At 47.9% G+C, this 23,455-nt stretch overlaps 2 protein-coding genes and 2 long non-coding RNA genes across 5 annotated transcripts; 2 read left to right on the top strand and 2 right to left on the bottom strand.

Annotated features, from left to right (window-relative positions):
* The first annotated feature begins 2,502 nt into the window (after window positions 1-2,502).
* Window positions 2,503-4,348, top strand: LOC115206097 (endonuclease domain-containing 1 protein-like). The gene is made up of 3 exons (XM_029772687.1): window positions 2,503-3,019; window positions 3,267-3,423; window positions 3,776-4,348. The coding sequence occupies exons 1-3, from the start codon at window positions 2,723-2,725 to the stop codon at window positions 4,168-4,170; spliced, it is 849 nt and encodes a 282-aa protein (XP_029628547.1). The 5' UTR covers window positions 2,503-2,722; the 3' UTR covers window positions 4,171-4,348.
* Window positions 4,349-4,669: 321 nt separating this feature from the next.
* LOC115206095 (TRPM8 channel-associated factor homolog) lies at window positions 4,670-11,655 on the bottom strand. Of its 2 annotated transcripts, none has more exons than XM_029772685.1 (8): window positions 11,568-11,655; window positions 9,175-9,830; window positions 7,914-8,905; window positions 7,564-7,658; window positions 7,180-7,393; window positions 6,058-6,294; window positions 5,266-5,603; window positions 4,670-5,081 (listed from the first exon to the last, which is right to left on the bottom strand). In XM_029772685.1, exons 2-8 carry the CDS (start codon window positions 9,804-9,806, stop codon window positions 4,839-4,841), a joined length of 2,751 nt encoding a protein of 916 aa, XP_029628545.1. In that variant the 5' UTR covers window positions 9,807-9,830; window positions 11,568-11,655; the 3' UTR covers window positions 4,670-4,838. The 2 variants fall into 2 exon arrangements, with proteins under 2 accessions (XP_029628545.1, XP_029628546.1); XM_029772686.1 differs by lacking the exon at window positions 11,568-11,655 and adding an exon at window positions 10,468-10,542.
* On the top strand, window positions 10,577-10,945 carry LOC115206099 (uncharacterized). The gene is made up of 2 exons (XR_003880740.1): window positions 10,577-10,633; window positions 10,763-10,945. It is a non-coding gene; the product is annotated as an uncharacterized LOC115206099 (long non-coding RNA).
* Window positions 11,656-15,146: 3,491 nt separating the features above from the next.
* On the bottom strand, window positions 15,147-21,992 carry LOC115206093 (uncharacterized). Its single transcript, XR_003880739.1, has 4 exons — window positions 21,685-21,992; window positions 21,101-21,324; window positions 20,837-20,839; window positions 15,147-15,181 (listed from the first exon to the last, which is right to left on the bottom strand). It is a non-coding gene; the product is annotated as an uncharacterized LOC115206093 (long non-coding RNA).
* Window positions 21,993-23,455: the final 1,463 nt, after the last annotated feature.

Genomic DNA, 23,455 nt, shown 5'->3' with positions numbered 1-23,455 from the left:
ACACATTCTCTCTCACACACACACACACACACACACACACACACACACACACACACACACACACACACACAGAGCACACACAGAGCACACACAGAGCACAAACTCACATACACACACTTTTACACTCATTTGCTGCTGCTAGCTTGCTCTTCATTTTATTCTTATTATCTATACTGAATGCCTAGTGTCACTTAACCCTACCTTCATGTACTTATTTATATCAAATACCTCTGTCCTCTTTTTTAAATGTATTAATTTATTTCACCTTTATTTAACCCGGTAGCCTAGTTGAGAACAAGTTCTCATTTGCAACTGCGACCTGGCCAAGATAAAGCAAAGCAGTGCAACAAAAACATAGTGTCACAAACAATGTCGTACTGGAGAGAAGAGGACCAAGACGCAGCGGGAATATGGATACTCATTCTTTGAATTCACAAAAAAAGGAGTATAGCATCCACTTGACAAAACAATAAAGATCACGACAGCAACAGTTTTACAGGCTCTACAAACGCAGTGCAAAAACAACTACCCACAAAACCAAGTGACAAACATACTCCTACATATATGACTCCCAATCAGGAACAACGATCCCCAGCTGTTCCTGATCAGGAGTCACAAGACCAACACAGAACATTCACACACACAAGACTGCCACGTCCTGACCCCAAAACTACTACAACAGCTCCATCTGCTGGTCAGGACGTGACACATAGTCAATAATACAGTAGAACAAAAGAAAACAAAAAGTCTATATACAGAGAGAGCAAATGAGGTAAGATAAGGGAGTTAAGGCAATAAATAGGCCATGGTGGCGAAGTAATTATAATATAGCAATTAAAACACTGGAATGGTAGATGTGCAAAAGATGAATGTGCAAGTAGGGATATTGGGGTGCAAAGGAGCAAGATAAATAAATAAATAAATACAGTATGGGGATGAGGTAGGTAGACAGATGGGCTGTTTACAGATGGGCTATGTACAGGTGCAGTGATCTGTGAGCTGCTCTGACAGCTGGTGCTTATAGTTGGTGAGGGAGATATGAATCTCCAGCTTCAGAGATTTTTGCAGTTCGTTCCAGTCATTGGCAGCAGAGAACTGGAAGGAAAGACGACCAAAGGAGGAATTGGCTTTGGGGGTGACCAGTGAGATATACCTGCTGGAGCGAGTGATACGAGTGGGTGCTGCCATGGTGACCAGTGAGCTGAGATAAGGCGAGGCTTTACCTAGCAGAGACTTGTAGATAATCTGTAGCCAGTGGGTTTGGCGACGAGTATGAAGCGAGGGCCAACCAACGAGAGCGTACAGGTCGCAATGGTGGGTAGTGTATGGGGCTTTGGTGACAAAACGGATGGCACTGTGATAGACTGCATCCAAGTTGTTGAGTAGAGCGTTTGAGGCTATTTTATAGGTGACATCACCGAAGTCGAGGATCGGTAGGATGGTCAGTTTTACGAGGGTATGTTTGGCAGCATGAGTGAAGGTGTCATGCCCTGACCTTTGAGAGCAGTTTTATTTCTCTATTTGATTAGGTCAGGGTGTGATGTGGGGTGGGCATTCTATGTTGTCTGTTTCTTTGTTTTTGGCCGAGTGTGGTTCCTAATCAGAGGCAGCTGTCTATCGTTGTCTCTGATTGGGAATCATACTTAGGCAGCCTTTTCCCACCTGTGATTGTGGGATCTTGTTTTTGTGTAGCTGCCTGTGAGCAGCCCAGAATGCCACGTTCCATTTCCTTTCTGTATTGCTTTTGGTTTGACTTCGACTAAAGGATGTGGAATTCCATGCACGTTGCGCCTTGGCTTATTTACGACAGGGAGTTTGAAGATAGTGAGCGTGACAGAAGGATGCTTTCTTGCACATTGATCTGGTACTTCCTGTATATAGCTCCATTCTTGTGTATTTGATTTTATTCCTTGTGTTAGTTAAAAAAATATATTATTCTTTTTAAATTCTGCTTTGTTGGGAAAGGTTCGTAAGCAAGCATTTCACTGTAGTCAACACCAGTTGTATTCGGCGCATGTCATGAATACAATTAGATTTGTTGATATAGGTATTGATTGTTATTGTTCCTAGGGCAGACTGCTTGTGTTAAGACAGCTGCTTCCTGTATAGGAGGCATGACACCACAAGGACATCATACTGATGACTAACATGAACACACACTGTACTGTATACATCTTCCAATCACAAAACAGTATACACAAATCTCAGTGCCCAAATTCTGAGTACTGGGCTTCCTATTGAAGATCGGCGATCATTATATCAAACCAACTATATCCACTGTCTCACTCTGGAGAGACAGACGGCCTGACAGAGCAAGTCAGGTTCTCCTCACATCAACGTTCTCCTCACCACCAATGAAATTCAGCGAAAATACAGCATTACAAAAGTTGCAGATAAACAGAGTACACACAGCAAACGCATAACAGCTGGTCTATGTCACATACACACCACCTGAGAGAACCATGTACATTTGGATCTATCCAGTCCCTGTAACCTTCAAGTGTCAAGCGGGCAGAGATAGAGGAAATGAGAGTGTAACAAGTGGAAAAGCAGGTTAAAAGGGGCAGTGCTGGTTAAACGGGCTATACGGGTTCAACCATTGGGCTCTACTTCAGAGGCACAGCTTGGTGCTGGACAGGTGAGTGGATAGACACAGCTAGTCGTGACCAGAGAACACGAGGAGAAAGCAATCAGCTAGGAAGTAGGAACGTCCCATCCAATAATGTCGGTCCCGGTAGCTCTGTGTGTTCTCCTGGCTGGAACCCTGTCCCTTGTTGAGGGGGACGTGGTGGCCAACTTCGAGGACATCCCGGAGTGTGTTGAGTATTTCTACCAGGGGAAGGTACCGGGCTGGGGTGCTGCCACCCCCGGCGCTGCCCGCCTGTGCCAGCGCTTCTACAACAGGTACCACTTTGCCACGCTGTATGACACCAACCACCGCATTGCTGTGTATTCAGCCTACCGCTTCCAGCCCAGCAACGGAGGAGGCAGGGAGAAGCGCTGGTTTGTGGAGCCACAGGTGGGTCATGAGAACAGGGCAGATGTGTCTGTGGCTAGAAACAGACATGCCATAGGACAGTCTCCTCAACAACTCACATCAATAACTCTACGTTAGTGACCCAAATTCAAAAACACAGATTGTCGCCAAAATAAATTGGGGAACATTTTTTATTAGATGCCTAAAAAGTTGAGAAAGATCAATGATATTTTATGTTTGAATTGCTCTGAAGCTTGGGGTTGTAACAGCAGTTTACTGTCCCTCCCAGCTCGTGAACCTTACGTGGGGTGCAGAGATGAAGGACGGGTACTGGCTGGGGAAAGATCACCCTGGGGTTTACCTGGGCGAGAGACAGGCACTCAATGAGGATTACACCCACTCTGGCTTCGACCGCGGCCATCTCAACCCCAATGGACACCATGCAGGTAGTCTACTCCACAATACTGGCTCTGCTTTGAACAGATTTCATGCAACAACATTTCAATTCCAATGTTGTTAGGATTCTTAGAATTGTTTCTTAGTTCAGTGTGGACTACTGTGATGGTCAACTATTGAGCTGAAAGTTAAGTACAAGGTAAACCCAAGTTTATATACACAACCCAGCAAACACACAACGTTGCCTCAAAGTTGACTCCAAGTGGGCCTCAACATACCATTGCTACTTTGTAACACTTACTATTTAATCTCATGACAAATTATTAAACCTACAGTATATTCCTCCTCTTTCTCTCTCCTTCTTAATCTCACACGGTCACCCCCCTTCCTTTCCTCCCCAAGTCCCCAGTCGTAACGCCACCTTCACCCTGACCAACGTGGTGCCCCAGAACCCCAAGCTCAACCAGAACGCCTGGGTCCGCCACGAGTCCCAGCTCACCGACCTGTTCAAGGCCCAGTGCGCCCAGGCCTACGTGCTGGTGGGCGCCATCCCCTCCACAGACAACTGGATTGTCAAGGACAACGTCCGACGCGTCAATATCCCAGAGTACATCTGGAACGCCTACTGCTGTGTGGACAACAACGGTGAGCCTGTCCGTAGCGGTGGCGCCACCGCCCTCAACACCGAGCAGAACCGAGTGGACCAGCGCTCACTGCTGGAGCTCAACGGTTTCCTGCAGCAGTACTCCAACGCACCAGTAGGGGAGTTGTTTCACAACAACTGCCAGGCGCACTGAGACACTGAGTAGTATCTCCCACTCATGGGTTTCTAATCATGATTTGACAGTGGCAACGTGAGCTAAAACTTCAGTTCACATATCAGTATCAGTCTTTCAGCCAAGTCAAGTGCTTCCTACTGTGAAAATGACATCATGAACTACAGTGGATAAATAAAGAACTATGTTTGGAGAGATACATCTTTTATTATTCTTTATATATGCTTTCTAGGAATAAGTGAGAATAATATAAAGTATATAACAAGAGGTACATTTCTTTAGCTTTGTATACAGTATCAAAACACATGAGACTTCAGAATAAGGTGCTTTACTGTGCACGTAACTACATTTGAAATGAAAGTTCCTGTAAAACATCCAACTTATTATAAATAAGGCACTTGCAAGGACTCTTCTGAAGTGCACTAGAATATACAACTGCATTTATAGCCAACAATAGACCCCCAATCTCCTCAGCCAGCCCTTTGTGATGACTTCAAAAACCATTACAATTATTTATTTATTTGCACAGCAGACACAACCATGATTCTTGCAGTAGCATATCTACACCAGGCCAGCAAACTCGTAGTCACCACTCCTTTACCTTAACCCATCACCAAACGGTACCTACCCTTCACCAGCAATCCCTGACCTGTGACCCCCCAATATAAGGGGGTGACCTCCTCTATAGTTCAGCCATACTGGGTCATAGGGTGGTCGCTCCACACCAGCATGTTAGAGAGCTTTTCCTCTGTAGCAGGCTCAATGGGCCAGCCCCAGGCCTTGAAGAAGGAAGCCAGGTTCCTATTGACCGTAAGGGAGAAGGTCTCAGCATACAGGTTCATCTTTCCCTGGTTGTCCTCGGGTACGTTCTGCATGGTGTGGTAGGCAGCAAACACCTTCTTGAAGGCGTCCCAGCCAAACTGGTCCTGGAGCTGATGGGAAGGAGGACGACAAAGAGAAACTGCTTACACAAACTCAACCCGAGATAAAGTCACTTTTTTTAAGCATCTATATTTTCCTATCGGTCTTTCACAAGCACTAACTGTAGGGTTTGTGCACAACATACTCTGCAGCAGGGCGTACTACACAGTATACATCACTAGAATCTCCTGTCACCTGCATGTAGGTCTCCAGTGCCACCCACACGGCCCAGCTGGCCAGATTCCTGCCCCCTTTAGCGTACCCCTCGGCACGGCTCTGTCGGTTGGCCAGCACCATGTTGGGGTGGGCCTGATCCCGTTTCACCCCCAACACCTCCTCGTGCACGTACACGGACCACAGGTTACACGTGCACTCAGTGGTGTGCGAGGGGAACTCCCAGACTCCTCTCTGCTGGTTGTGGCCCAGCTCGTGGATTGCTCCCCACAGGCCCGAGCTGCGGGCTGCCTCAGGGTTCACCAGGTCTGGGGCGGAGCAGGAATGTATCATGATAGGGTAGCCTGCATGCATGAATCCTGTGGGTGGGGGGAGAGGGTCAGCTCAATGTCTGGATACTTGCAGAGCAGAGGTTGTGCAGTCCACTCCAATACACTCTTTAAAAAATGGTTCTATATAGGGTTCTATATTGAAGCAAAAATGGTTCTACCTGGAACCAAAAGGGTTCTCCTATGAGGACAGCCGAAGAACCCTTTTTGGTTCTAGATAGAAGCTATTTGTCTAAGAGTGTAGGTCACTCTTGCGTACCACACGTTTTCTATAGCACAACAACTCGCTCCCTTAGAAACTGTATAGGGACTGTCCTACCTGACTCAAAATACATTTTTTTTAATATTTGGGTCAATGTCTTTTCAGATAATCTCTCTTTTCCTGTTCATATCCAGCAATTCCATAATCCCTAGTCCCCTACCATAGTCAATTCCAGTCATGACAGTTTGTCCATGCTAAGAAATAAGAGGAACAGACGCTGACCATGGGAAATCTGGACGTCGGCCACAAAGCGCTCCTTGCGGGGGAATTTGGCGGGGATGGAGGCCAGGTCAGCTACCCCCCTCATGATGTCATCCCAGAGAGCTGCCACCAGGTCAGGCCGGTCCAGACCTCGGACCACGTCAGAGTGGACGGTCAGGATGACGTTCTCAAACTCCATCTCTGCCCAGGGGGAAGGGGCGGTCCGCAGAACTGCCCAGTCTGCAAGTGTGGTCATGCCTAGAGAGGAGAGAGGCAAGGGTTGGAGGAAAATCCTGGATCATTTCACTGAATTTATTATTTTCACGAAGTGTTATGACTAGGCTGTGCACATCTTCATAATCAATCATGAAATCCATCGGTCTAGCATAGGTGAGCAACATACATTAAATGGCCTTCAAGATGAATATTACCAGACAAACATTTGGTACAGTGTGATTTCCTACCACAATGATGAGTAGCACATTGAAAATCAATTCTCATAACAGCAGGGAGTTCAGTTTTAGTAACATAGCTGCAATTACACAGTATCTGAGAGCATCGCTGTTCTAAGCGTAGTGTATCTCTGTATTCTACAGATGTTTCACGCAGAACAAAGGCTCTGTCATTTCCTCTTTAATCTGTGGCAGCCATCATCATCGTACATTCAAAATGGCAACAGCGAGCAGGAAGCAACTCAATTATGTATTAGGAATACATGAATAGCAGATCAGAATACATGAATACAACTCTGGGAAATGAATTAAAAAAAGAGGTGAAAAGATAAATTCTGCCTGGATGAAGTCAAAAGGCTCCCAGACAGAGATATTGTAAATGAGGGGGCTGGATGAAGTAATGTACTTTGTTCTCTTTATGGTGTATGTACTTTGTGTTATCTTTTATTCACCTGTTATTCATCCAGGTTAGTCTCATTGAAATACCCTCTCTGTAACACTTTCTATGAGGCACACACATATAATAATGGCACACTTGGGGCATTATAACACTTGCTATTAGCCGTTGTGAGTTATAACAACTCATAGTTGTAACACCCTTGTAATACATCACTTGGCTGCATTATAAGACTAAAGTGTAAAATGCATCATAGAGCCCCACCTCCCTCCCTCTCCCACCCACCCAACTTACCAGTCTTGTAGTAGGGGGCCGGCACAGCCCCCTGAATGATGACCTCCACCCCCTCCACTTGGGTCTGAGGAGGGGCGATGAGATAGAGGAGACCGCCCCACAGGTTCCACACCTGCATCGTCTCGGAGTCTATGGGGAAGCGCTCATGAACCACTGCCGCTCGCCTCAGCTCGTTCGAATTCCCAATGTTGTCAGTCTGACAGCCTATCTGGACCTGATGGTAACCGGGGCATCAGTCAGTCAGTCAGTCAGTCAATCAATCAATCAATCCACAAAATGCTTTTGCATCAACATCTAAAGGGCTTGATCTCAAAACAAATAAAACATTATTTGATTCAATAGACTTTAGAGTGATAAGACATAACAAAAAGCAGTAATGGATACCTTCCAGCCCTGGTTGACGATTTGTGGTGGCATGGCCATGTACGTCCTCATCCCAGGGTAAAGGTACAGACCAGTGCTGAGCCACTCCTCTCCTCCTAAGACAATGTTCAGCAGTGGTTATATTCAAACACAACTGTATAGAATAATATTGAGTGTATGGTTAGAAACATGTATTCCCACACTAACCAATGGGCTTGCACATAAGCAGAGTAGCTATGGCAAAAGGTATTTTCTTGCACCCGTTTTAGCTAAGCCATTACTCCTGGTGTTTCATATTGCTTCCCAAGACTAAACCATCTCCATTAGACCCATGATCCTCCATTTTAGAGTGCAAATGAGAGCTAACTGACCTGCTGTATTACAGTTGATCCTAACCCTGGTATTGGACAAGGCGGGCATCATGGGCTGGTCCTTGATCAGGTAAGGCAGTAGGGCGTCTGGATCCTGGCACACCTTGTACACCTCCGCGCCAACACTGAGCAGCAGGTGGTCCTTGGCGCTTATCACCGGGCAGCCCTGGCACACCTGGGGGAGGCCCGTCTCCTTCAGCATGTCAGTGAGCAAGGCCAGCACCGAGGTGTACGAGGCACAGTCGTGCGCACGCATGTGCAGGTAATTAGCGCAGTCGTTGCCAAGCTTCTTCAGACCCGCCTCCTCATGCTCCGTCAGCGTCTCGCCCTGGGTCATGTGGCTGGCAAAGCGGCGCAGCAGGTGGCGGAAGTGGAAGCCCTCGGAGCAGGTCTGACCCGGGACTGGGGCCTTGTAGCAGCCTGCGTCCAGAGTGTTCTCCATCAGGCTGAGGCCCATCTTGTTGAGGATGTGGTTGCCTGCGTACTCTGTCATGGTGTTGTGGCCCGGATTTGTCTGGGCCCAGTACCAGGCGTGGCCCCCGATCAGCAGACCCCCGCCCTCGGCCACAAAGTCCTGGATTTCACCGGCCTGGGCGTCGCTGTAGGAGGTGCAGACGTAGACGCTAAGCTCCTTCCTGAAGCCGCTCTTCTCACAGGGCAGGCCCGACTTGCTCAGCAGGGTGTGGGCGGAGCCAAGCTGGGGCACGACGCCTACCAAGCCGTTACGGCCCTCGTCTAACCAGCGCACAGCATTGAGCATGAAGGGGGACATCTGCTCTCGGCCCAAGTATCCCTCGTGGGTGATCACGATGACTCGGCCCTGGCCGTAGTATGCCCCGGCCAGAAAGGCCCTGCCGTCCTTTGTGGTGCCGATGGGGAATGCGAGAGGGCCGTGTACCAGCACCTCTGAGAAAATATACCCGCCCTGGATATCAAACTCAGTCACGCCCTCCAGCAGGAACTCCAGGTCATCCTTGAAGTCCTTGCCTATCCTAGGGAAAGAAGAGAGTGAAAGGGTAGGTATGATTTGACAAGAGAACTTAGACACATAAAAATACCTCAAATAACCCACTTTTTTTTTACATTTATTTAACCAGGTGATTTCTGGAGTTAAATAAAAACACTTCTTTGTTTTCTTCACACCTGGTTCTAGGAGGTGATGAGGCACAAAATAACACCATGTACACATTTCCATTTTACAACAGTATCTCTATATTAATATGCCACCTTCTCTTCTCTCTATGAAGTGCCCAATACTTACGCCACAGCCAGCCAGTTGGAAGGGATCTGTGGAGGCACAGGGAGAGTACCCAGCTCCCCAAGGTGCTCCGAGAAGTAGATGCCAGCCACGCTGGAAACCTTGTTCCCAGGGAAACCCAGCAGGGTGTTCTGTTTGGGGTGTTCCTCCGCCCAGCTCCACGCCTGACCAGCAATCAGCAGCCCGCCCCCCACCTTCAGGAACCCCACCAGCTCCTTCACCTCTGGTCCCACGCAGTACGCATCTGTCACATACCCTCCCAGGCCCTCGCAGAAGCCCCCCACCTTGGGTTGGAGACTGGAGTGGCTGAGGTTGTCGGCTAAGGCCTTACAGCTCTGGTGGACTCCCACGGTAGTGCTGTCACAGGAGGAGCCTGTCAGCCAGGTAAGGGCATTCTCCACTAGGGTAGGAAAGGCGGTGAGGTAGCCCTCGTGGCCCAGCACCACCACACGGCCTCGGCCGTAGAATGAGGCAGCCATCAGGACCTGGCCACAGGCGTTCATGGCCAGTGGGAAGGCTTGGTCGCCGATCAGAACTAAGTTGCTGGGTATGTTTGGTCCGCTGAGGTCCAGCTCCTTGACCCCCCTCATCAGGGCAGTGTAGGCATCCTCACGGGACATGTTGGTTTGGGTCATGGCTTAGTCAGTAGGCTGACGATCCTGTAGGTGGTGGAGAAGAAAAAAAGGATTTTAAAAGACAGATATTTATTAAACAGTATAAGTACTGGAGGCTGACAGTCCATGTACATGCATTTAACTCTTTAAACCGGGGGTCGGCAACCCGCGGCTCTAGAGCCGCATGCGGCTCTTTAGCGCCGCCCTAGTGGCTCCCTGGAGCTTTTTCAAAAATATGAAAATGGAAAAAGATGGTGTGAATATATTTTTATATATAAATATAATTTATTATCCAATACTGTAAAAATGTGTATAATAAATATTTAATTTCAACATTTCTGTCAACGAAGATTTACGTCATAGAAACACACGTTTCTTTCAGCTCTGCGTAGTGCCAGACAGGTGGCTGTTGCAAACAAACCGGCGGGTGTGTCATGGGCCATGCATCCCAAAGGGAAAAAGAGAAAGATGGCTGAGGAGAACAGAGGATTCCACAGTTCTTGGACCGAATCGTTTGCTTTCATTGCCAATGCGGAAGGATTGCCTGCATGTTTGCTTTGTAATGAGAAGTTGTCAAATAACAAAAAGAGTAACGTGGAAAGACATTTCCATTCTTCCTGACAGTTATAGGAACATGAAGAAATATGCATTTGGAGTATTATCCATCTTTGGATCAACATACCTGTGCGAGCAGATATTCTCAAACATGAACTACATAAAATCCAAATACCGCACCCGCCTCACAGATGAGAGCTTGCTTTCCTGCGTGAAGATTAAAGTTACATCTTACATGTCCGATGTTGAGAAGCTGTCCAGTGATGTCCGAAAACAGAAGTCACATTAAACGGGTAAGAACACAATCCTGTCATAGGCACATATTTAGTAACAAAGTGGCTGTTATTATAAAGTGATTTCTGATTTTTGTCAGTATATATTTGGAATGATACATAGGGATATTATTGTGTTTTGTTGCTCAGGTCCGAGGATGGCTGCATTGTGTTGTGCGTGTCAAAAGAGAAGAGGTGCTGCTGCACATTTGCAGAAAACTAAAGAGAAGAGGATAATGCACAGAAATCGAACTTAAACTGTATTTTAATTTTATATACTTTACCTTTTCAAAAGGCTGCTGTTTTATTGCACTCTGTCTGTTGCCCAGATAAGGGGGAAAAGAGAAGAGGATTGTATCGTATTATTGAGGATTGAAAAGGACTGCATTTTATTTCCATGGGGAGGTCTGAAATTACAGGAGGCCTATTATGCACGTTGCACATTTTGTTTTTTCGAATCCTAAAATAAAAATGACATCAAAAATCGGATTTCTGTATTGTATTTCTATAATTTCATCAATGCAACGAAACATAATACATTAATATTATAATGGAAGTTAAACTTAAAGCACCATCGTACAGCAGAGTAGTCACGTGGTGCGTCATTCTCTCCAGCGCTGCATGTAAAATAAACGTTTAATCATGAATGCTCATTATGTATTTGTAGCCTACTTATCATTTTGATAGTAGGCTAATATAGCTAATATAGACACTTACAGCATGTGTTGCCTTCATTATAAGGCTTATATAAGGCTTTACATTTTTTGCGGCTCCAGACAGATTTGTTTTTTGTTTTTTTGGTCCAATATGGCTCTTTCAACATTTTGGGTTGCCGACCCCTGCTTTAAACTGTTGCTATGACAAAAACAAGTTTCTGAATTTTACGTTGCGGTAATCTCTACAACAATAGTATGATAAATAGTTCAGAACAAACGAAGGCATCTGTAAAACCTACCTAGATACAAAGGAAAACCAACCGCTGAAGTTCAGAATCAAGAGGAAAATGGAGTTCAGAGCGAGCAGAGCAGCAAGCTGTGTTACTTTCCACTTAGCATAACAGTCTGATTGAAGGGAATAAAGAGATCATCATATCAGCAAACCAAGCGAAAGGAAAGGGGAGGGGTGTGTGTGTGGCCAATGACCGGCAACTGTGACCTGAGCAGACAAGGCAGGGCAGGGGAAAGGGAGGCATCTGTGAGTCTGTATGAATAGCTTATAGCGTGCTCACATGGGTGGAGTCCATCAGATACCAGAAGGGTTAATGCTTATTTGTTTTATTTATTGCAAAAATAACAGCAATAATGTTAATAAAACAGTTATGATCGGAATTACAAGAATAAGCATAATTACATTTACATTTTTTTTTTTTTTACATTTTAGTCATTTAGCAGACGCTCTTATCCAGAGCGACTTACAGTAGTGAATACATACATTTCATGCATTTCTTTTTTTTTTGTACTGGCCTCCCGTGGGAATCGAACCCACAGCCCTGGCGTTGCACACACCCTGCTGGCGTTGCAAACACCATGCTCTACCAACTGAGCCACAGGGAATGTCATTTAACATCATCAAAGGTAAACTTTGGGAATTCTGGAGATTTTATACACAACCATTCATGAATTTCAAGCCATAGTTTACTAGAATGGCGGCATGAAAAAATAAATGCTCTATAGATTCTGAATCAGAGGAACAAAAAAAACATGGCATTTTGTCAAAATGTAATATTTTGTGCAAGAAATCATTAATCTTATGTAAGAAAATATTCAAAAATTGGTTTCTTTAACTTTTGGGATAACTGGACAATTAAGGTAAAAGGTAGTCGTTTTTAACCATAGCATGGGTTGGTCACTTCCATAGCAATATATTGAATTATAATCACCAAAAATGACTTAATTAACTCCCAATCGTATCCACTTATTGTTGAATATTTTATCCAAATGGTTCAAGTCATTCATTTGTAAACTTAGAAAAGAGGGAACAACCTCATAATATAACAAAGTGTTCTTAATAAGTCCAAGTAAAGGAAGTGGAATTACTTTGCAAACCTTAAATATATTCTCTCTGACTAATATTAACCTGAAATTTACCAATGAACTCATCAAACGGCAGAAACTCCCCAGTGTTGTCTAACAAATCACATACAAAAGTAATACCCTTGTCAAACCAAAGGCCTTTGAAAATGGATTTCCTATTCATTTTAAATGACTCTATTATTCCAAATCAATGTTTTGTGGAGTGAAAAATTGTGCGTGAATATCATTTTCCAGGCAAATACAATTTGCTGGTGAAACTTTGACAATTTCACAGGTAATTTGGAGGGTCAAAGTCACATTTCATTAGGAATTCTCAAGTCCACCAAGTTTATTAAATTGACTGTTAGGGATATGATACCACATAGAAATAGGATTAGACAGACATAAATTCAACCATTTCATTCTAAAAGTACCCACTAACGACTAAAAATCAATAGCCTGTTAACCTCCACGATCTTGTCTTTCACAAATTGAGATTTCTGAATATAACGTGTTGTATTCCTCCAAACAAATCTAAATATTACAGAATTGACTTTAAAAAAAAATGTTATTAGAAGAAAGAAAAAGGGACTGACTTGGGTATATGATTCTAGATAAACAATCAGTCTTGGACAAAATAATGCAACCCAAAATTGAGATATCACGTTGCAGCCACTGACTTAATGAAACTCTTATGGAATTAATCCTATTATCGCTGTTTAAAGAGTCTCTATCTGAAACGTTTGGCATAGACATGGGCTAGTAACTTATAGCCAGTTGCCAACAATGTAATTGGTGTCCAGGTAAAAAGAGTCATTCTTTGGTTTGGGAATAAGAACTATTAGTCCCTGTATCAAAGAAGGTGGTAAGATAGCATTAGCAATACCCTCTTTGTAGACCGAAAGCAATAACTCTCTAATATCAAGCCAGAAATGTCAATAGAATTCAGGAGTCAGACCATCCGGTGCAGGAGATTTACCTATAGGCATTTGTTTAATGGCTTGGTCCAACTCAGTCATATCTATATCAGAATCACAGTCTCTTAAACCTTTCTTCTATAGGCTTAACATAGTTATTAACTGAAACCAAAGAAAAGGACTCCAAGTCGCCTTCCGAAAGATGAGATTGATACAGCGTACTGTAGAAAGAGTGTATTTTCTTATTAATCACTTCAAGATCATCAGATAGTGTCATTTACATAAATGGATGAAATACTATTCCTAGCCTGTGTTTTTTTTAACCTTTCTCAATCGGATGAAGGCACCTTGTGCCTTATCGTTGTATATGTCGTCCAGTTCACATTGGCATTTAGCAAGCTTGGCTTTTTCATCTTCATTTAAATCAAGTTTATTGCTCAGCCTGTTAATATCAACAATAATAATATGTGCTTGGAGAATCTTTTCCGAGCTAGCAGAATCGAGACAGGTCTCTCTGATAAGAGTTTTAGACTGTAAACAAAATGAGTCATTCTTTAAAAGAAGAGTTAAATGTCCAGTATGCTTTAGAAAATCTTGTATTTATCGAAACAAAAGGAAAGAATAATGGAACAATGGTCTGTCAGAGGAGCTGAGGAAATACTACATTCACTGACAAGATCCATAAGACTGGAAGATACCAACCAATAATCAATTGTACATTTGAATTGTCTGTACCTAGTTGTAGAGTTAAACCAAGAAAAGTTGGATTCTGAGAATGCCAAATATTGGAAAGTTGAAAGTTGGAGCAGAAATGAAGAGTTAATTTACTACAACAATATGTCACGATTCTCTAAGACAGAACACAGAAGCAGACCAGGACAAGGTGAGTAAAATGAAGGTGAGTATTTATTGGTAGTCTTGATGTGTAAATTGAATAATCCAGGAGACGGAGCAGCAGCGGAGGTGAGTTGATGAGAGTGAATGGGTTGATCCAATGATGTCACTGAATCCACCGACGGCCAGGCAAGGGAGTTGAATGTTCCGGGAGAATGATTGTAAACAGTAAACGGGAGTGAGTAACCGGCAACAAGTACAGAATAACAAAACAAACTCAGGAAACATGAGGCTGATACGCTGGCACAACATACTGTAATGAAACAGGCAAATCCCACTTCTGACACCAATGTAATGAAACAGGCAAGCAGGGAGCAGGTCTCGAACCCTCGACCTTCAAGCCCCAAGTCCGGCGCGCTATCGACTGTGCCGCAAAAGCATGCTCGAGCGGCAGAGTCGACTTCCGCGCTTATAAACCCAGGGTCGTTACAATACTGTTCGTTGCTAACGATCCGGCAGGGAATGGAAGTCAGCTCAGCGGGTAATCAAAGGTTCTCCCGCCTAGCTTCGTCGCCTGGCAACCAGACAGGGTGCGTTCAGGAACCTCAGACAAAAGACAAAAAAAAAGTCAGCTCAGGCAGAAAACAGACTCAGGAAGCGGGATTCCTGACACAATAGGCTGAATGCTTGGTGGGATACCTATCCATCCAGTCATCAGGAACAACATGATCACCTCCAACAATAATGATATCTGTTGAATATTTGTTTTTCAACTCAGTTAAGACTTTACTAGATATTAGAAGATACTGTAATGACCTGACTAGATCATGAAGGAACAATTGTCCAGACAGAGGATGGAGTTAACGAATGGACGGTTTATTAACACAACTTAACACAGGCTACTGTTTGGCCGTAGCCCACGCCAAATAAATGAACGGTACACTACAAACGAACCGTGACCTTCTCTTGTGAAGCCCAGACGTAAGAGAGAGAACAATGGCTAAAACCCGGTCTTAACTTCCAATGCTCCATCCCCCTGCCCAACCCCCCTTCACGCCACTCCGCCAACCACCAGGCTGCCCGGTATCTGAACATTCCAGGCATTCCCGTGATTGGCAGATAGCAGGTTGATTGGCATGACCCCGCGAACACTGGTAAGTACGACACAACCCACTAATAGCCTAACACCTAACCCACGACTGTCTGTGCGGGTCGCTACACAGCCCCCCCACCACAAAGTCCCTCGTCCCCGAGGGAACAAACAAAGTCTCTGAAGCGACCCGGAGGTCTCCTTTGCCTGCGTGGCCGTGATGGTCGCAGAGTGTCCAGATGTGAAACAGGGGGCTCCACCCGTGGCAGGGGGCTGCCCCTCTGGGACCCAGGGGATGAAGGAAGGGATATGGGGGACAAGGAAGCGGGAATGGGGAATACAGTCCGTGGCACCGGGGAACCACGCGGTGACACAGGGAGGGAGACAGGGGGAGTGGGCCGTCTGGAGCCTTGTCGACGGCACCTGGGGGTGGGTGCCTGGAGAATGTCCTTGCCAGAGAGGGGAATTGTGGGGGTCCCTGGGGTTTGGGGAGAAGCGGCCCCTCTGTATGGGGCTAACCTGTCCCGGTGCAGTGCCACCTTTCTCCCCCTGGAAGGAAGCTGCACCCGGTACACAACCTCCCCTACCCTCTCCAGGATGCTGCAGGGCCCCACCCAGTGACTGTCCAACTTGGGGCATCTGCCTTTTTTCCTTAGGGGGCTGTAGACCCAGACCAGCTCCCCAGCCACAAAGTGCCTTCCTCGGGTGTGCACGTCATAGTTCCTCTTCTGCCTCACACCTGCATTCACCAGCTGCTCTCTGGCGAAGTTGTGGGCTGTCTCCAGGCGGTCCTGGAGTCTCCGGGCATACTCCGGCCCCGGGGGAACATGAGGGCTATCCAGGGGACGACCAAACGCCATCTCCGCAGGGGTGCGGATCTCTCTCCCCAGCATGAGGAGGGCAGGCGTGCAGGAGGTGGAGTCTTGGACAGCGGAACGGCATGCCATGAGGACCATAGGCAGGTGCTTGTCCCAGTCACGCTGGTGTTTGGCAGAGACGATGGCCAGCTGCTGTCCAAGCGTTTTGTTGAAGCGCTCCACAAGGCCATCACTTTGAGGATGGAGAGGAGTAGTGCGGGTCTTGTGCATACCCAGCCTCTCACACATGGTGGCGAACACACGGGACTCAAAGTTTCTGCCTTGGTCGCTGTGGATGGACTCCGCAGCTCCAAACCTGCTGAACATCCCCGCTGTCAGGGCGTCGACGATGGTCTCTGCCTCCTGGTCAGGCAGAGCATAGGCCTCAGGCCATTTTGTGAAATAGTCCATAGCCGTGAGCACCCAGCGGTTTCCACTGTCTGTGGTGGGGAATGGCCCAACTACATCCACTCCCACCCTCTCCATGGGAGCCCCCACTGGGAACTGTTGGAGCTGAGCATGAGAGCGGCCTGGGGGGCCCTTTCTCGCTGTGCAGTTGTCACAGCGGCGGCAAAAGTCCTCCACATCCCTCTTGTGCTGCCCCCAGTAAAAGCCCTGACGGAGGCGGCGGAGTGTTTTTGTGACCCCAAAGTGTCCAGTCCCCACCCCCCCATGAGTACTCTGGAGCACAGCCTCCCGCAATGCTTTTGGGACCACCACCTGCCACCTCTCCTCTCCCGTAGCTGACTCCTTCCATGCCCGCTGTAGCACGCCATCAGCCAGCCGCAGTCTCTCAAACTTTGACCACAACCCTTTGGTCGCGAGTGAGAGCGCTGTCACCTCTTCCCATGGTGGCCTCACCTGCGCCTCTACCCACTGTAGCACTGGCTGTAGGTCTGTGTCCCGTCCCTGCTGCTGCCCCCATTCAGCCACGTCGACAGTCTGCAGCTCACAGCAGACAGGGCCGCTCACCCGACACACTGTGGCACAGACCCCCTCCTCTGCACTCAGCGCTCTCTCCCGTCCCTCTCTCTGTTCACAGTGGCGGCAGCCATCTGCAGTACAGGGCCGACGGGACATGGCGTCGGCGTTGGAGTGGCGTGCCCCTGCCCTGTGCACCACTGTGAAGTCATACGGCTGAAGCTCCTCCAACCAGCGTGCCACCTGCCCCTCTGGCTCTCTGAAAGACATGAGCCACTGGAGAGCAGAGTGGTCAGTCCTCACAGTAAATGGCAGGCCACCCAGGTAGTACTTGAAGTGTTTGATGGAAGCCACAACAGCCAAGAGCTCCCGCCGGGTGACACAGTAGCGGCGCTCATGTTTGTTAAATGTTCTGCTGAAGTACGCCACCACTCTCTCCCCCTCTGGCCCCACCTGGGCCAGCACCCCACCCATGCCCACATTGCTCGCGTCTGTGTCCAGGATAAAGGGCAAGGTGAGGTCAGGGGGGGCGAGCACAGGGGCCTTGATCAGTGCACATTTGAGGGTGTTGAAGGCCTCCTCACACTCCCCTGTCCAAGTGAAGGCCTTGTCCTTCGGCAGCAGGCGGTTCAGGGGAGCAGCGACGCTTGAGAAGCCCCGTACAAACCTCCTGTAGTACGAGGCCAGGCCCAGGAAGCTCTTCAACTGACGCTGGTCGGTGGGGGTGGGCCAGTCCCGGACAGCCCCTACCTTGTCCTCCATGGTGCTGATCCCCTCCTTCCCCACTCGGTGGCCCAGGAAGGACACCTCTCTCCTCATGAAGTGGCACTTCTCGGGGTGGAGCTTCAGACCTGCGGCAGCCACCCGCTCCAGCACACTCCGTAGCGCCACCAGAGCTGACTGGAAGGAGCTGCCATGGGCCAGGATGTCATCGAGGTATACCAGACACTGCTGTCGGGGGATGCCATCCAGCACCCTGTCCATCAAACGCTCAAAAGTAGCTGGAGCGTTGCACAGGCCGAAGCACAGGACCTTGAACTGCCAGTGTCCTCTGTTAGTGGAGAACGCAGTTTTGGCTCTGGCCTCTGGGGAGAGGGGCACCTGCCAGTAGCCACTGCGGAGGTCTAGTGAGGAGAACCAGGAGGACCCCCTAACCAGGTCCAGTGACTCATCGATACGTGGTATGGGGTATGAGTCCTTCCTGGTTACCTCATTCAGCCGCCTGTAGTCCGCACAGAACCTCAGCTTGCCCCCCTTCTTAGGAACCATGACAACCGGCGCCGCCCAGGGGCTGTCTGAGGGCTCGATGAAGTCTGCCCGCTGCATCTCCAACACAGCCTTGTCTGCCGCCTCCTGGCGTGCCAGCGGGATACGGCGGGGACGCATCTTGATGGGTCGAGCATCACCTGTGTCGATCTCATGCTGCACCAGATGAGTCTGACCCACCTCTCCCTCACTCAGCGCAAAGCTGTCTCTGAATTCAAACAGCAACTGCCACAACCGTTCCTGCTGCTCAGGGTCAAGACCAACACAGTTCCTCCCCCATATCTCCCTCACTGCAGACAGTGTCCTCTCCTCTCCCATCTGGGGTAGCTGGACTGGGGGGGTGCGGCCCGGGCTCACGGAGGGCTGTGTCGTGGGGGTAGCTGGGGGAATGTAACACACAGCCGTAGGTGACAGGGGGACTGGAGAAAAGTCACACACAGATGTGGGGGAGGGGGGGCAGCCATGAGTCTCTGCTGCTTTAACTGTTGGAGTAAAGGGTTTGTTGGGTTGAGTGTATGTGATATTAGGGGGGGCCATGGTGACTGCAGGCCCTCCCTGGAAGCTCAGTGTGCCCCCATTTAGGTCTAACTGGCAGCCTGTGCTCCTAAGAAAGTCCAACCCCAGGATACAAGGGTCCTGCACAGCCGCCACCCACACGGGATGACGCACAGTCCTGCCCCCTACTGTCAGAGTCATTATTCCCTTCCCTTTCATGGGTGCCAGCTCACCTGTGACTGTGCGGAGCTGCACAGTTGTGGGCTCACACTGAATCCAACCTGGTACAATATCTGGCCTCACCAGGGTTACTGTGGACCCAGTGTCCACCAGGGCAGAGCAGGGCACCCCCTCCACAGTGACAGGGACATGACAAAAGTCCCCAACACAGGTCCGGCCCACCACGACAACAGGCTCCGTCCGCTTGCCCACGTCTGCTTCTGGGGGAAGTGGAGCCTTGCTTCCCCGTCTGGGCCGGTGGGCTCCTCCTGAAGAAGATGGTGGTGGTTGGGATAGGAAGCCAGGGGTCCGCACTACCCGGTCAATGCGGACCCCGAGCCGTTTCCCTGAGCTCCGGGGAACTTGGGGCAATCTCGGCGCAGATGGCCTGTCTGGCCACAACCCCAGCAGACCCGGGGACCACGGCGTGTGTTTCGTTCCACCTGTAGCGCCACAGCCCGAATGAGTTCTGTCATATCAGCCACGCACGCAGGCTTTTCCGGCTCTGGGCTGCTCTGCCCCCCAGCTCTCCCAGAGGGTCTGCCTCCCTGCGCCCCCACCAAAGACCCAGCTGAAGCCCCAGCCCACACCAGCTCCCTCTCCAAAGCCATCTCCAAGGCTATCTGCAATGACTCAGGATGAGCCAGCTGGGTCTGTATGCGCAGCTCCGTAGGAGAAAGCGCCTGTATGAACTGGTCCCGTGCTAGCTCGCTCTGCACGTAGGGGGGCATGTGAGCATATGCCCGCCGAGAGAGGCTCTCAATGTCATTAGCTAGCACCCGTAGAGGCTCTCCAGGCTGCCTGCGTCTATTACTCAGTTCGGAGCGCAGCAGCCCGGGCTGTACACACTGTCCATAGCGCCTCCTCAGCGCTCCCACTAAGGCACCATAATCGCGTCTGTCCTCGGGGCTAATCAATAACAAACAGGCCAGAGCATCATCCGTCAGGCATAAAGCCAACTGCAGTGCCCTATCTTCATTCGACCACCCCCTAAAATGAGCTAACAGTTCAAACTGAGCATGAAAAGCTTCCCAATCCGCCTTACCGGAATACTCTGGGGTCTTAACGGATACGGACGCAGCCGGGGGCTGGGCGCCGCCATGTTTGTTTACATCCTGAGCCCCAGATTCCTCGTCCCGCCGCGTCGACGTCACCCCTTCGGTCCGCCCACCAGAATCCGCGCGAAACACGTTAGACGAAGCACTCATGCCCGCTTCAGCCGCCATCACTCTAACGTCCTCCCTCAAGCGGCCTCTGGGATCCGACGCCCTGGCGATCTCCTCAGCCAGATCCTCCGACGTCCATGCACACGCACCTCCTTGGCCATAATCGTCCCCTACCTCCACCTTCACTTTTGGATTCCCTTGAAGCATTTTCAACCCCGTTCTCACCAATGTTAGCTAGCCACCGAAGTCAGCTAGCTGGCTAACTTTTATACACGTTTTTACTTCTGACACCAGTGTAATGACCTGACTAGATCATGAAGGAACAATTGTCCAGACAGAGGATGGAGTTAACGAATGGACGGTTTATTAACACAACTTAACACAGGCTACTGTTTGGCCGTAGCCCACGCCAAATAAATGAACGGTACACTACAAACGAACCGTGACCTTCTCTTGTGAAGCCCAGACGTAAGAGAGAGAACAATGGCTAAAACCCGGTCTTAACTTCCAATGCTCCATCCCCCTGCCCAACCCCCCTTCACGCCACTCCGCCAACCACCAGGCTGCCCGGTATCTGAACATTCCAGGCATTCCCGTGATTGGCAGATAGCAGGTTGATTGGCATGACCCCGCGAACACTGGTAAGTACGACACAACCCACTAATAGCCTAACACCTAACCCACGACTGTCTGTGCGGGTCGCTACAATACTTTTTTTTACTGTATGTTATAACCATACATATTTACCAATATGTAACGTGACCCTTTATATTCAAAAACAATAGATATCCAGTGACCCTCATCATCACACCTGCTTTCTCAAACTGTACCTGGAAAACGTCTGAAAAGTATTGCCACACCAGCAGAATGAGATGAGCCATGGCTAAAAATGATCTTGTCACCACATTTTAAGTCAGCATCTGAGGAATGTGTCTCTAGAAATAAAAAACTATTGGCCTTTAATGAATCTTTACAAAAACTAAAAATTGCCTTGCGTTTTATATTGTTACGTAAACCCTTGGTGTTCAAGGATAAAAAGGAAAGATAAATATTGAAGAGTATCCTAGAAAAATAGTTAAATAAACAGGGACCCTGAATAATATTAAAGTAGCATATGCCCATCAAAATTAACTTGACGAACAGTAACGACCATACAAAGGAAAATAAATGGATAGATCGTGTAATAACACATCTTATATCAATAGTTTACATCTTCAATTAAACTCTCAAATTTAAATAAATACATATCTGAAGGCTAATCAAGCCATATTAAAAATAAATGGAGATGTACTTACATAATAATATCGATCTTGAAACAAAATGACGAACAAAAACCACACTTAGTATGCTTACGTTGGTTAATGCTCACATCCAAAACTCGCAACTGCAAACATTACCGCCCTACGCAATATCACCTATATGCCGTGTTCAGATAAACGATTGCATGAATAAACTCACCAGTTGAAAAAGTATACGGCTTCAACTCGTAAAGCGTGAATCAGTCAGTCACGTGCCTCCACCCTGCGGCGGTCAATGACAGCAAACCCCTGGTGAAAGAATGCTTTTACCACCTGCGTCTCTCCTCATCGACTTGTGGCCACAGCTTCGCATGGGCATCCCTGTCGCGCTTGCTCAATTCTTCTGCAAAGCGCATGCCTTTCTCCCTGCAGATCGGCGCCAGCTTCGCAGCTCTCCAAACCTCGTCTCTCACGTTCCTCAACCGCTCAACGCAAACATAATGATGACCTGTCTGTTCTTCTCCTTTCTCTTGTTTCCGAGACTGTGTACAACATATACCGCGATGTTCAGGGTAGCAGAGTGATATGGAACAAACGTCCCAATAATGACAAGCACAAGCCCTCTGATATTCTCACCATCAGTTTCAGGTAACCGTTCAGTCTCAGCCCCCATCTGCGCTTGTATCGGTCCTGTTCAGCACTGGCTTATGCGCAACTCCTTGTTTTCTTTTGTCAGGGCATCAATGTAATTTTTCAACAGTGGTGTTACGTTCCCCAGTTTCTGTGTTGTGGTTTGTGTATTATCATGTATGTATTTCAGGAAATGGATTCCTGAAATTCTCTACGAGCAGCTGATTGGTCAATCAACATTGATGATTGGAGAGCTGACCCCGCCCCCTCGTCAGGACGCAGCTGTCTCCAATTACTAACTTCTTCTGAAGCTATATAAGCCCCAGTTCTGTTGCTCAGAAAGAGAGATGATTGCAGAGATATTTGTTGGGAGACCCAGAGATAATGGTTGAGAGTTATAGCATGTTGGTGGTTGCTAAGACATTTGGTATGTACTGTGTAGTTGTTGCTCAGAGAGCTTCTTTGATGTCCTGAGTTAATAGTTTTTTCTCAGTTTGTTTTGAAGACATTTGGAATATTCTGTTTCATTTGTTCCCAGGGGGGAAGGGGAAGGCACCTAGGGTGTGCTTAGGCAAGAGGCCAGCGGGCATACATATACCCGTAGTAATTTATTGTCTATGCACACTAGGAAAGACCTGGGCGGACCATCCCCTGTATTTTGGTTAGTGCACCAGGTGGTGCTAGTTAGGTAAGTAGTGGGTAGGCAGGTAAGGTAGGAGAGGGGGCTTTGATATTTAGTTTCTTTGCTTTGGTTCCGTCCAGCCCCTTTTCCCCAACTTACCGCGTGAAGGAATAAATTCCCAGTAAACGGTATTCTCTGCCTTTTTGTCATCCTTGCTCACACCTACACTTCCATACCTTTTTCACACCACAGAGAGTTAAGTTGTAGCAGGGTGTTGCGTTCCCACTTTCTAGAGGTGTGCGTAACATAATGGGGGCTCATCCGGGATTCCATTAAACCCACCGAACCCTGCTGCACTGAGCTCTCTGTGATTTGTGATTGAAGTGTGATGGTAGGTTGTGAGTTTGGGTGACTAGTTTAGTTTGTGTGTTCAGTGGACTTCTGTGTACAAGATGGCTGCCTCAGCCATCCAAGTTTTTTTGAAGCGCCCTCTATTGATTCTTTGAGGTTTTGGAAAGTAGACCTTTTAGCTGTAGCTGACCATTATGGGTTTGTTATCCCTGAGAAAGCCCTAAA

This window comes from Salmo trutta, chromosome 13 (genome assembly GCF_901001165.1).
Source record: "Salmo trutta chromosome 13, fSalTru1.1, whole genome shotgun sequence".
In the NCBI taxonomy this organism is placed as follows: Eukaryota; Metazoa; Chordata; class Actinopteri; order Salmoniformes; family Salmonidae; genus Salmo; species Salmo trutta.
Note: the sequence above shows the minus strand (reverse complement) of the source record. Positions and strands in the feature narration are given on the sequence as shown.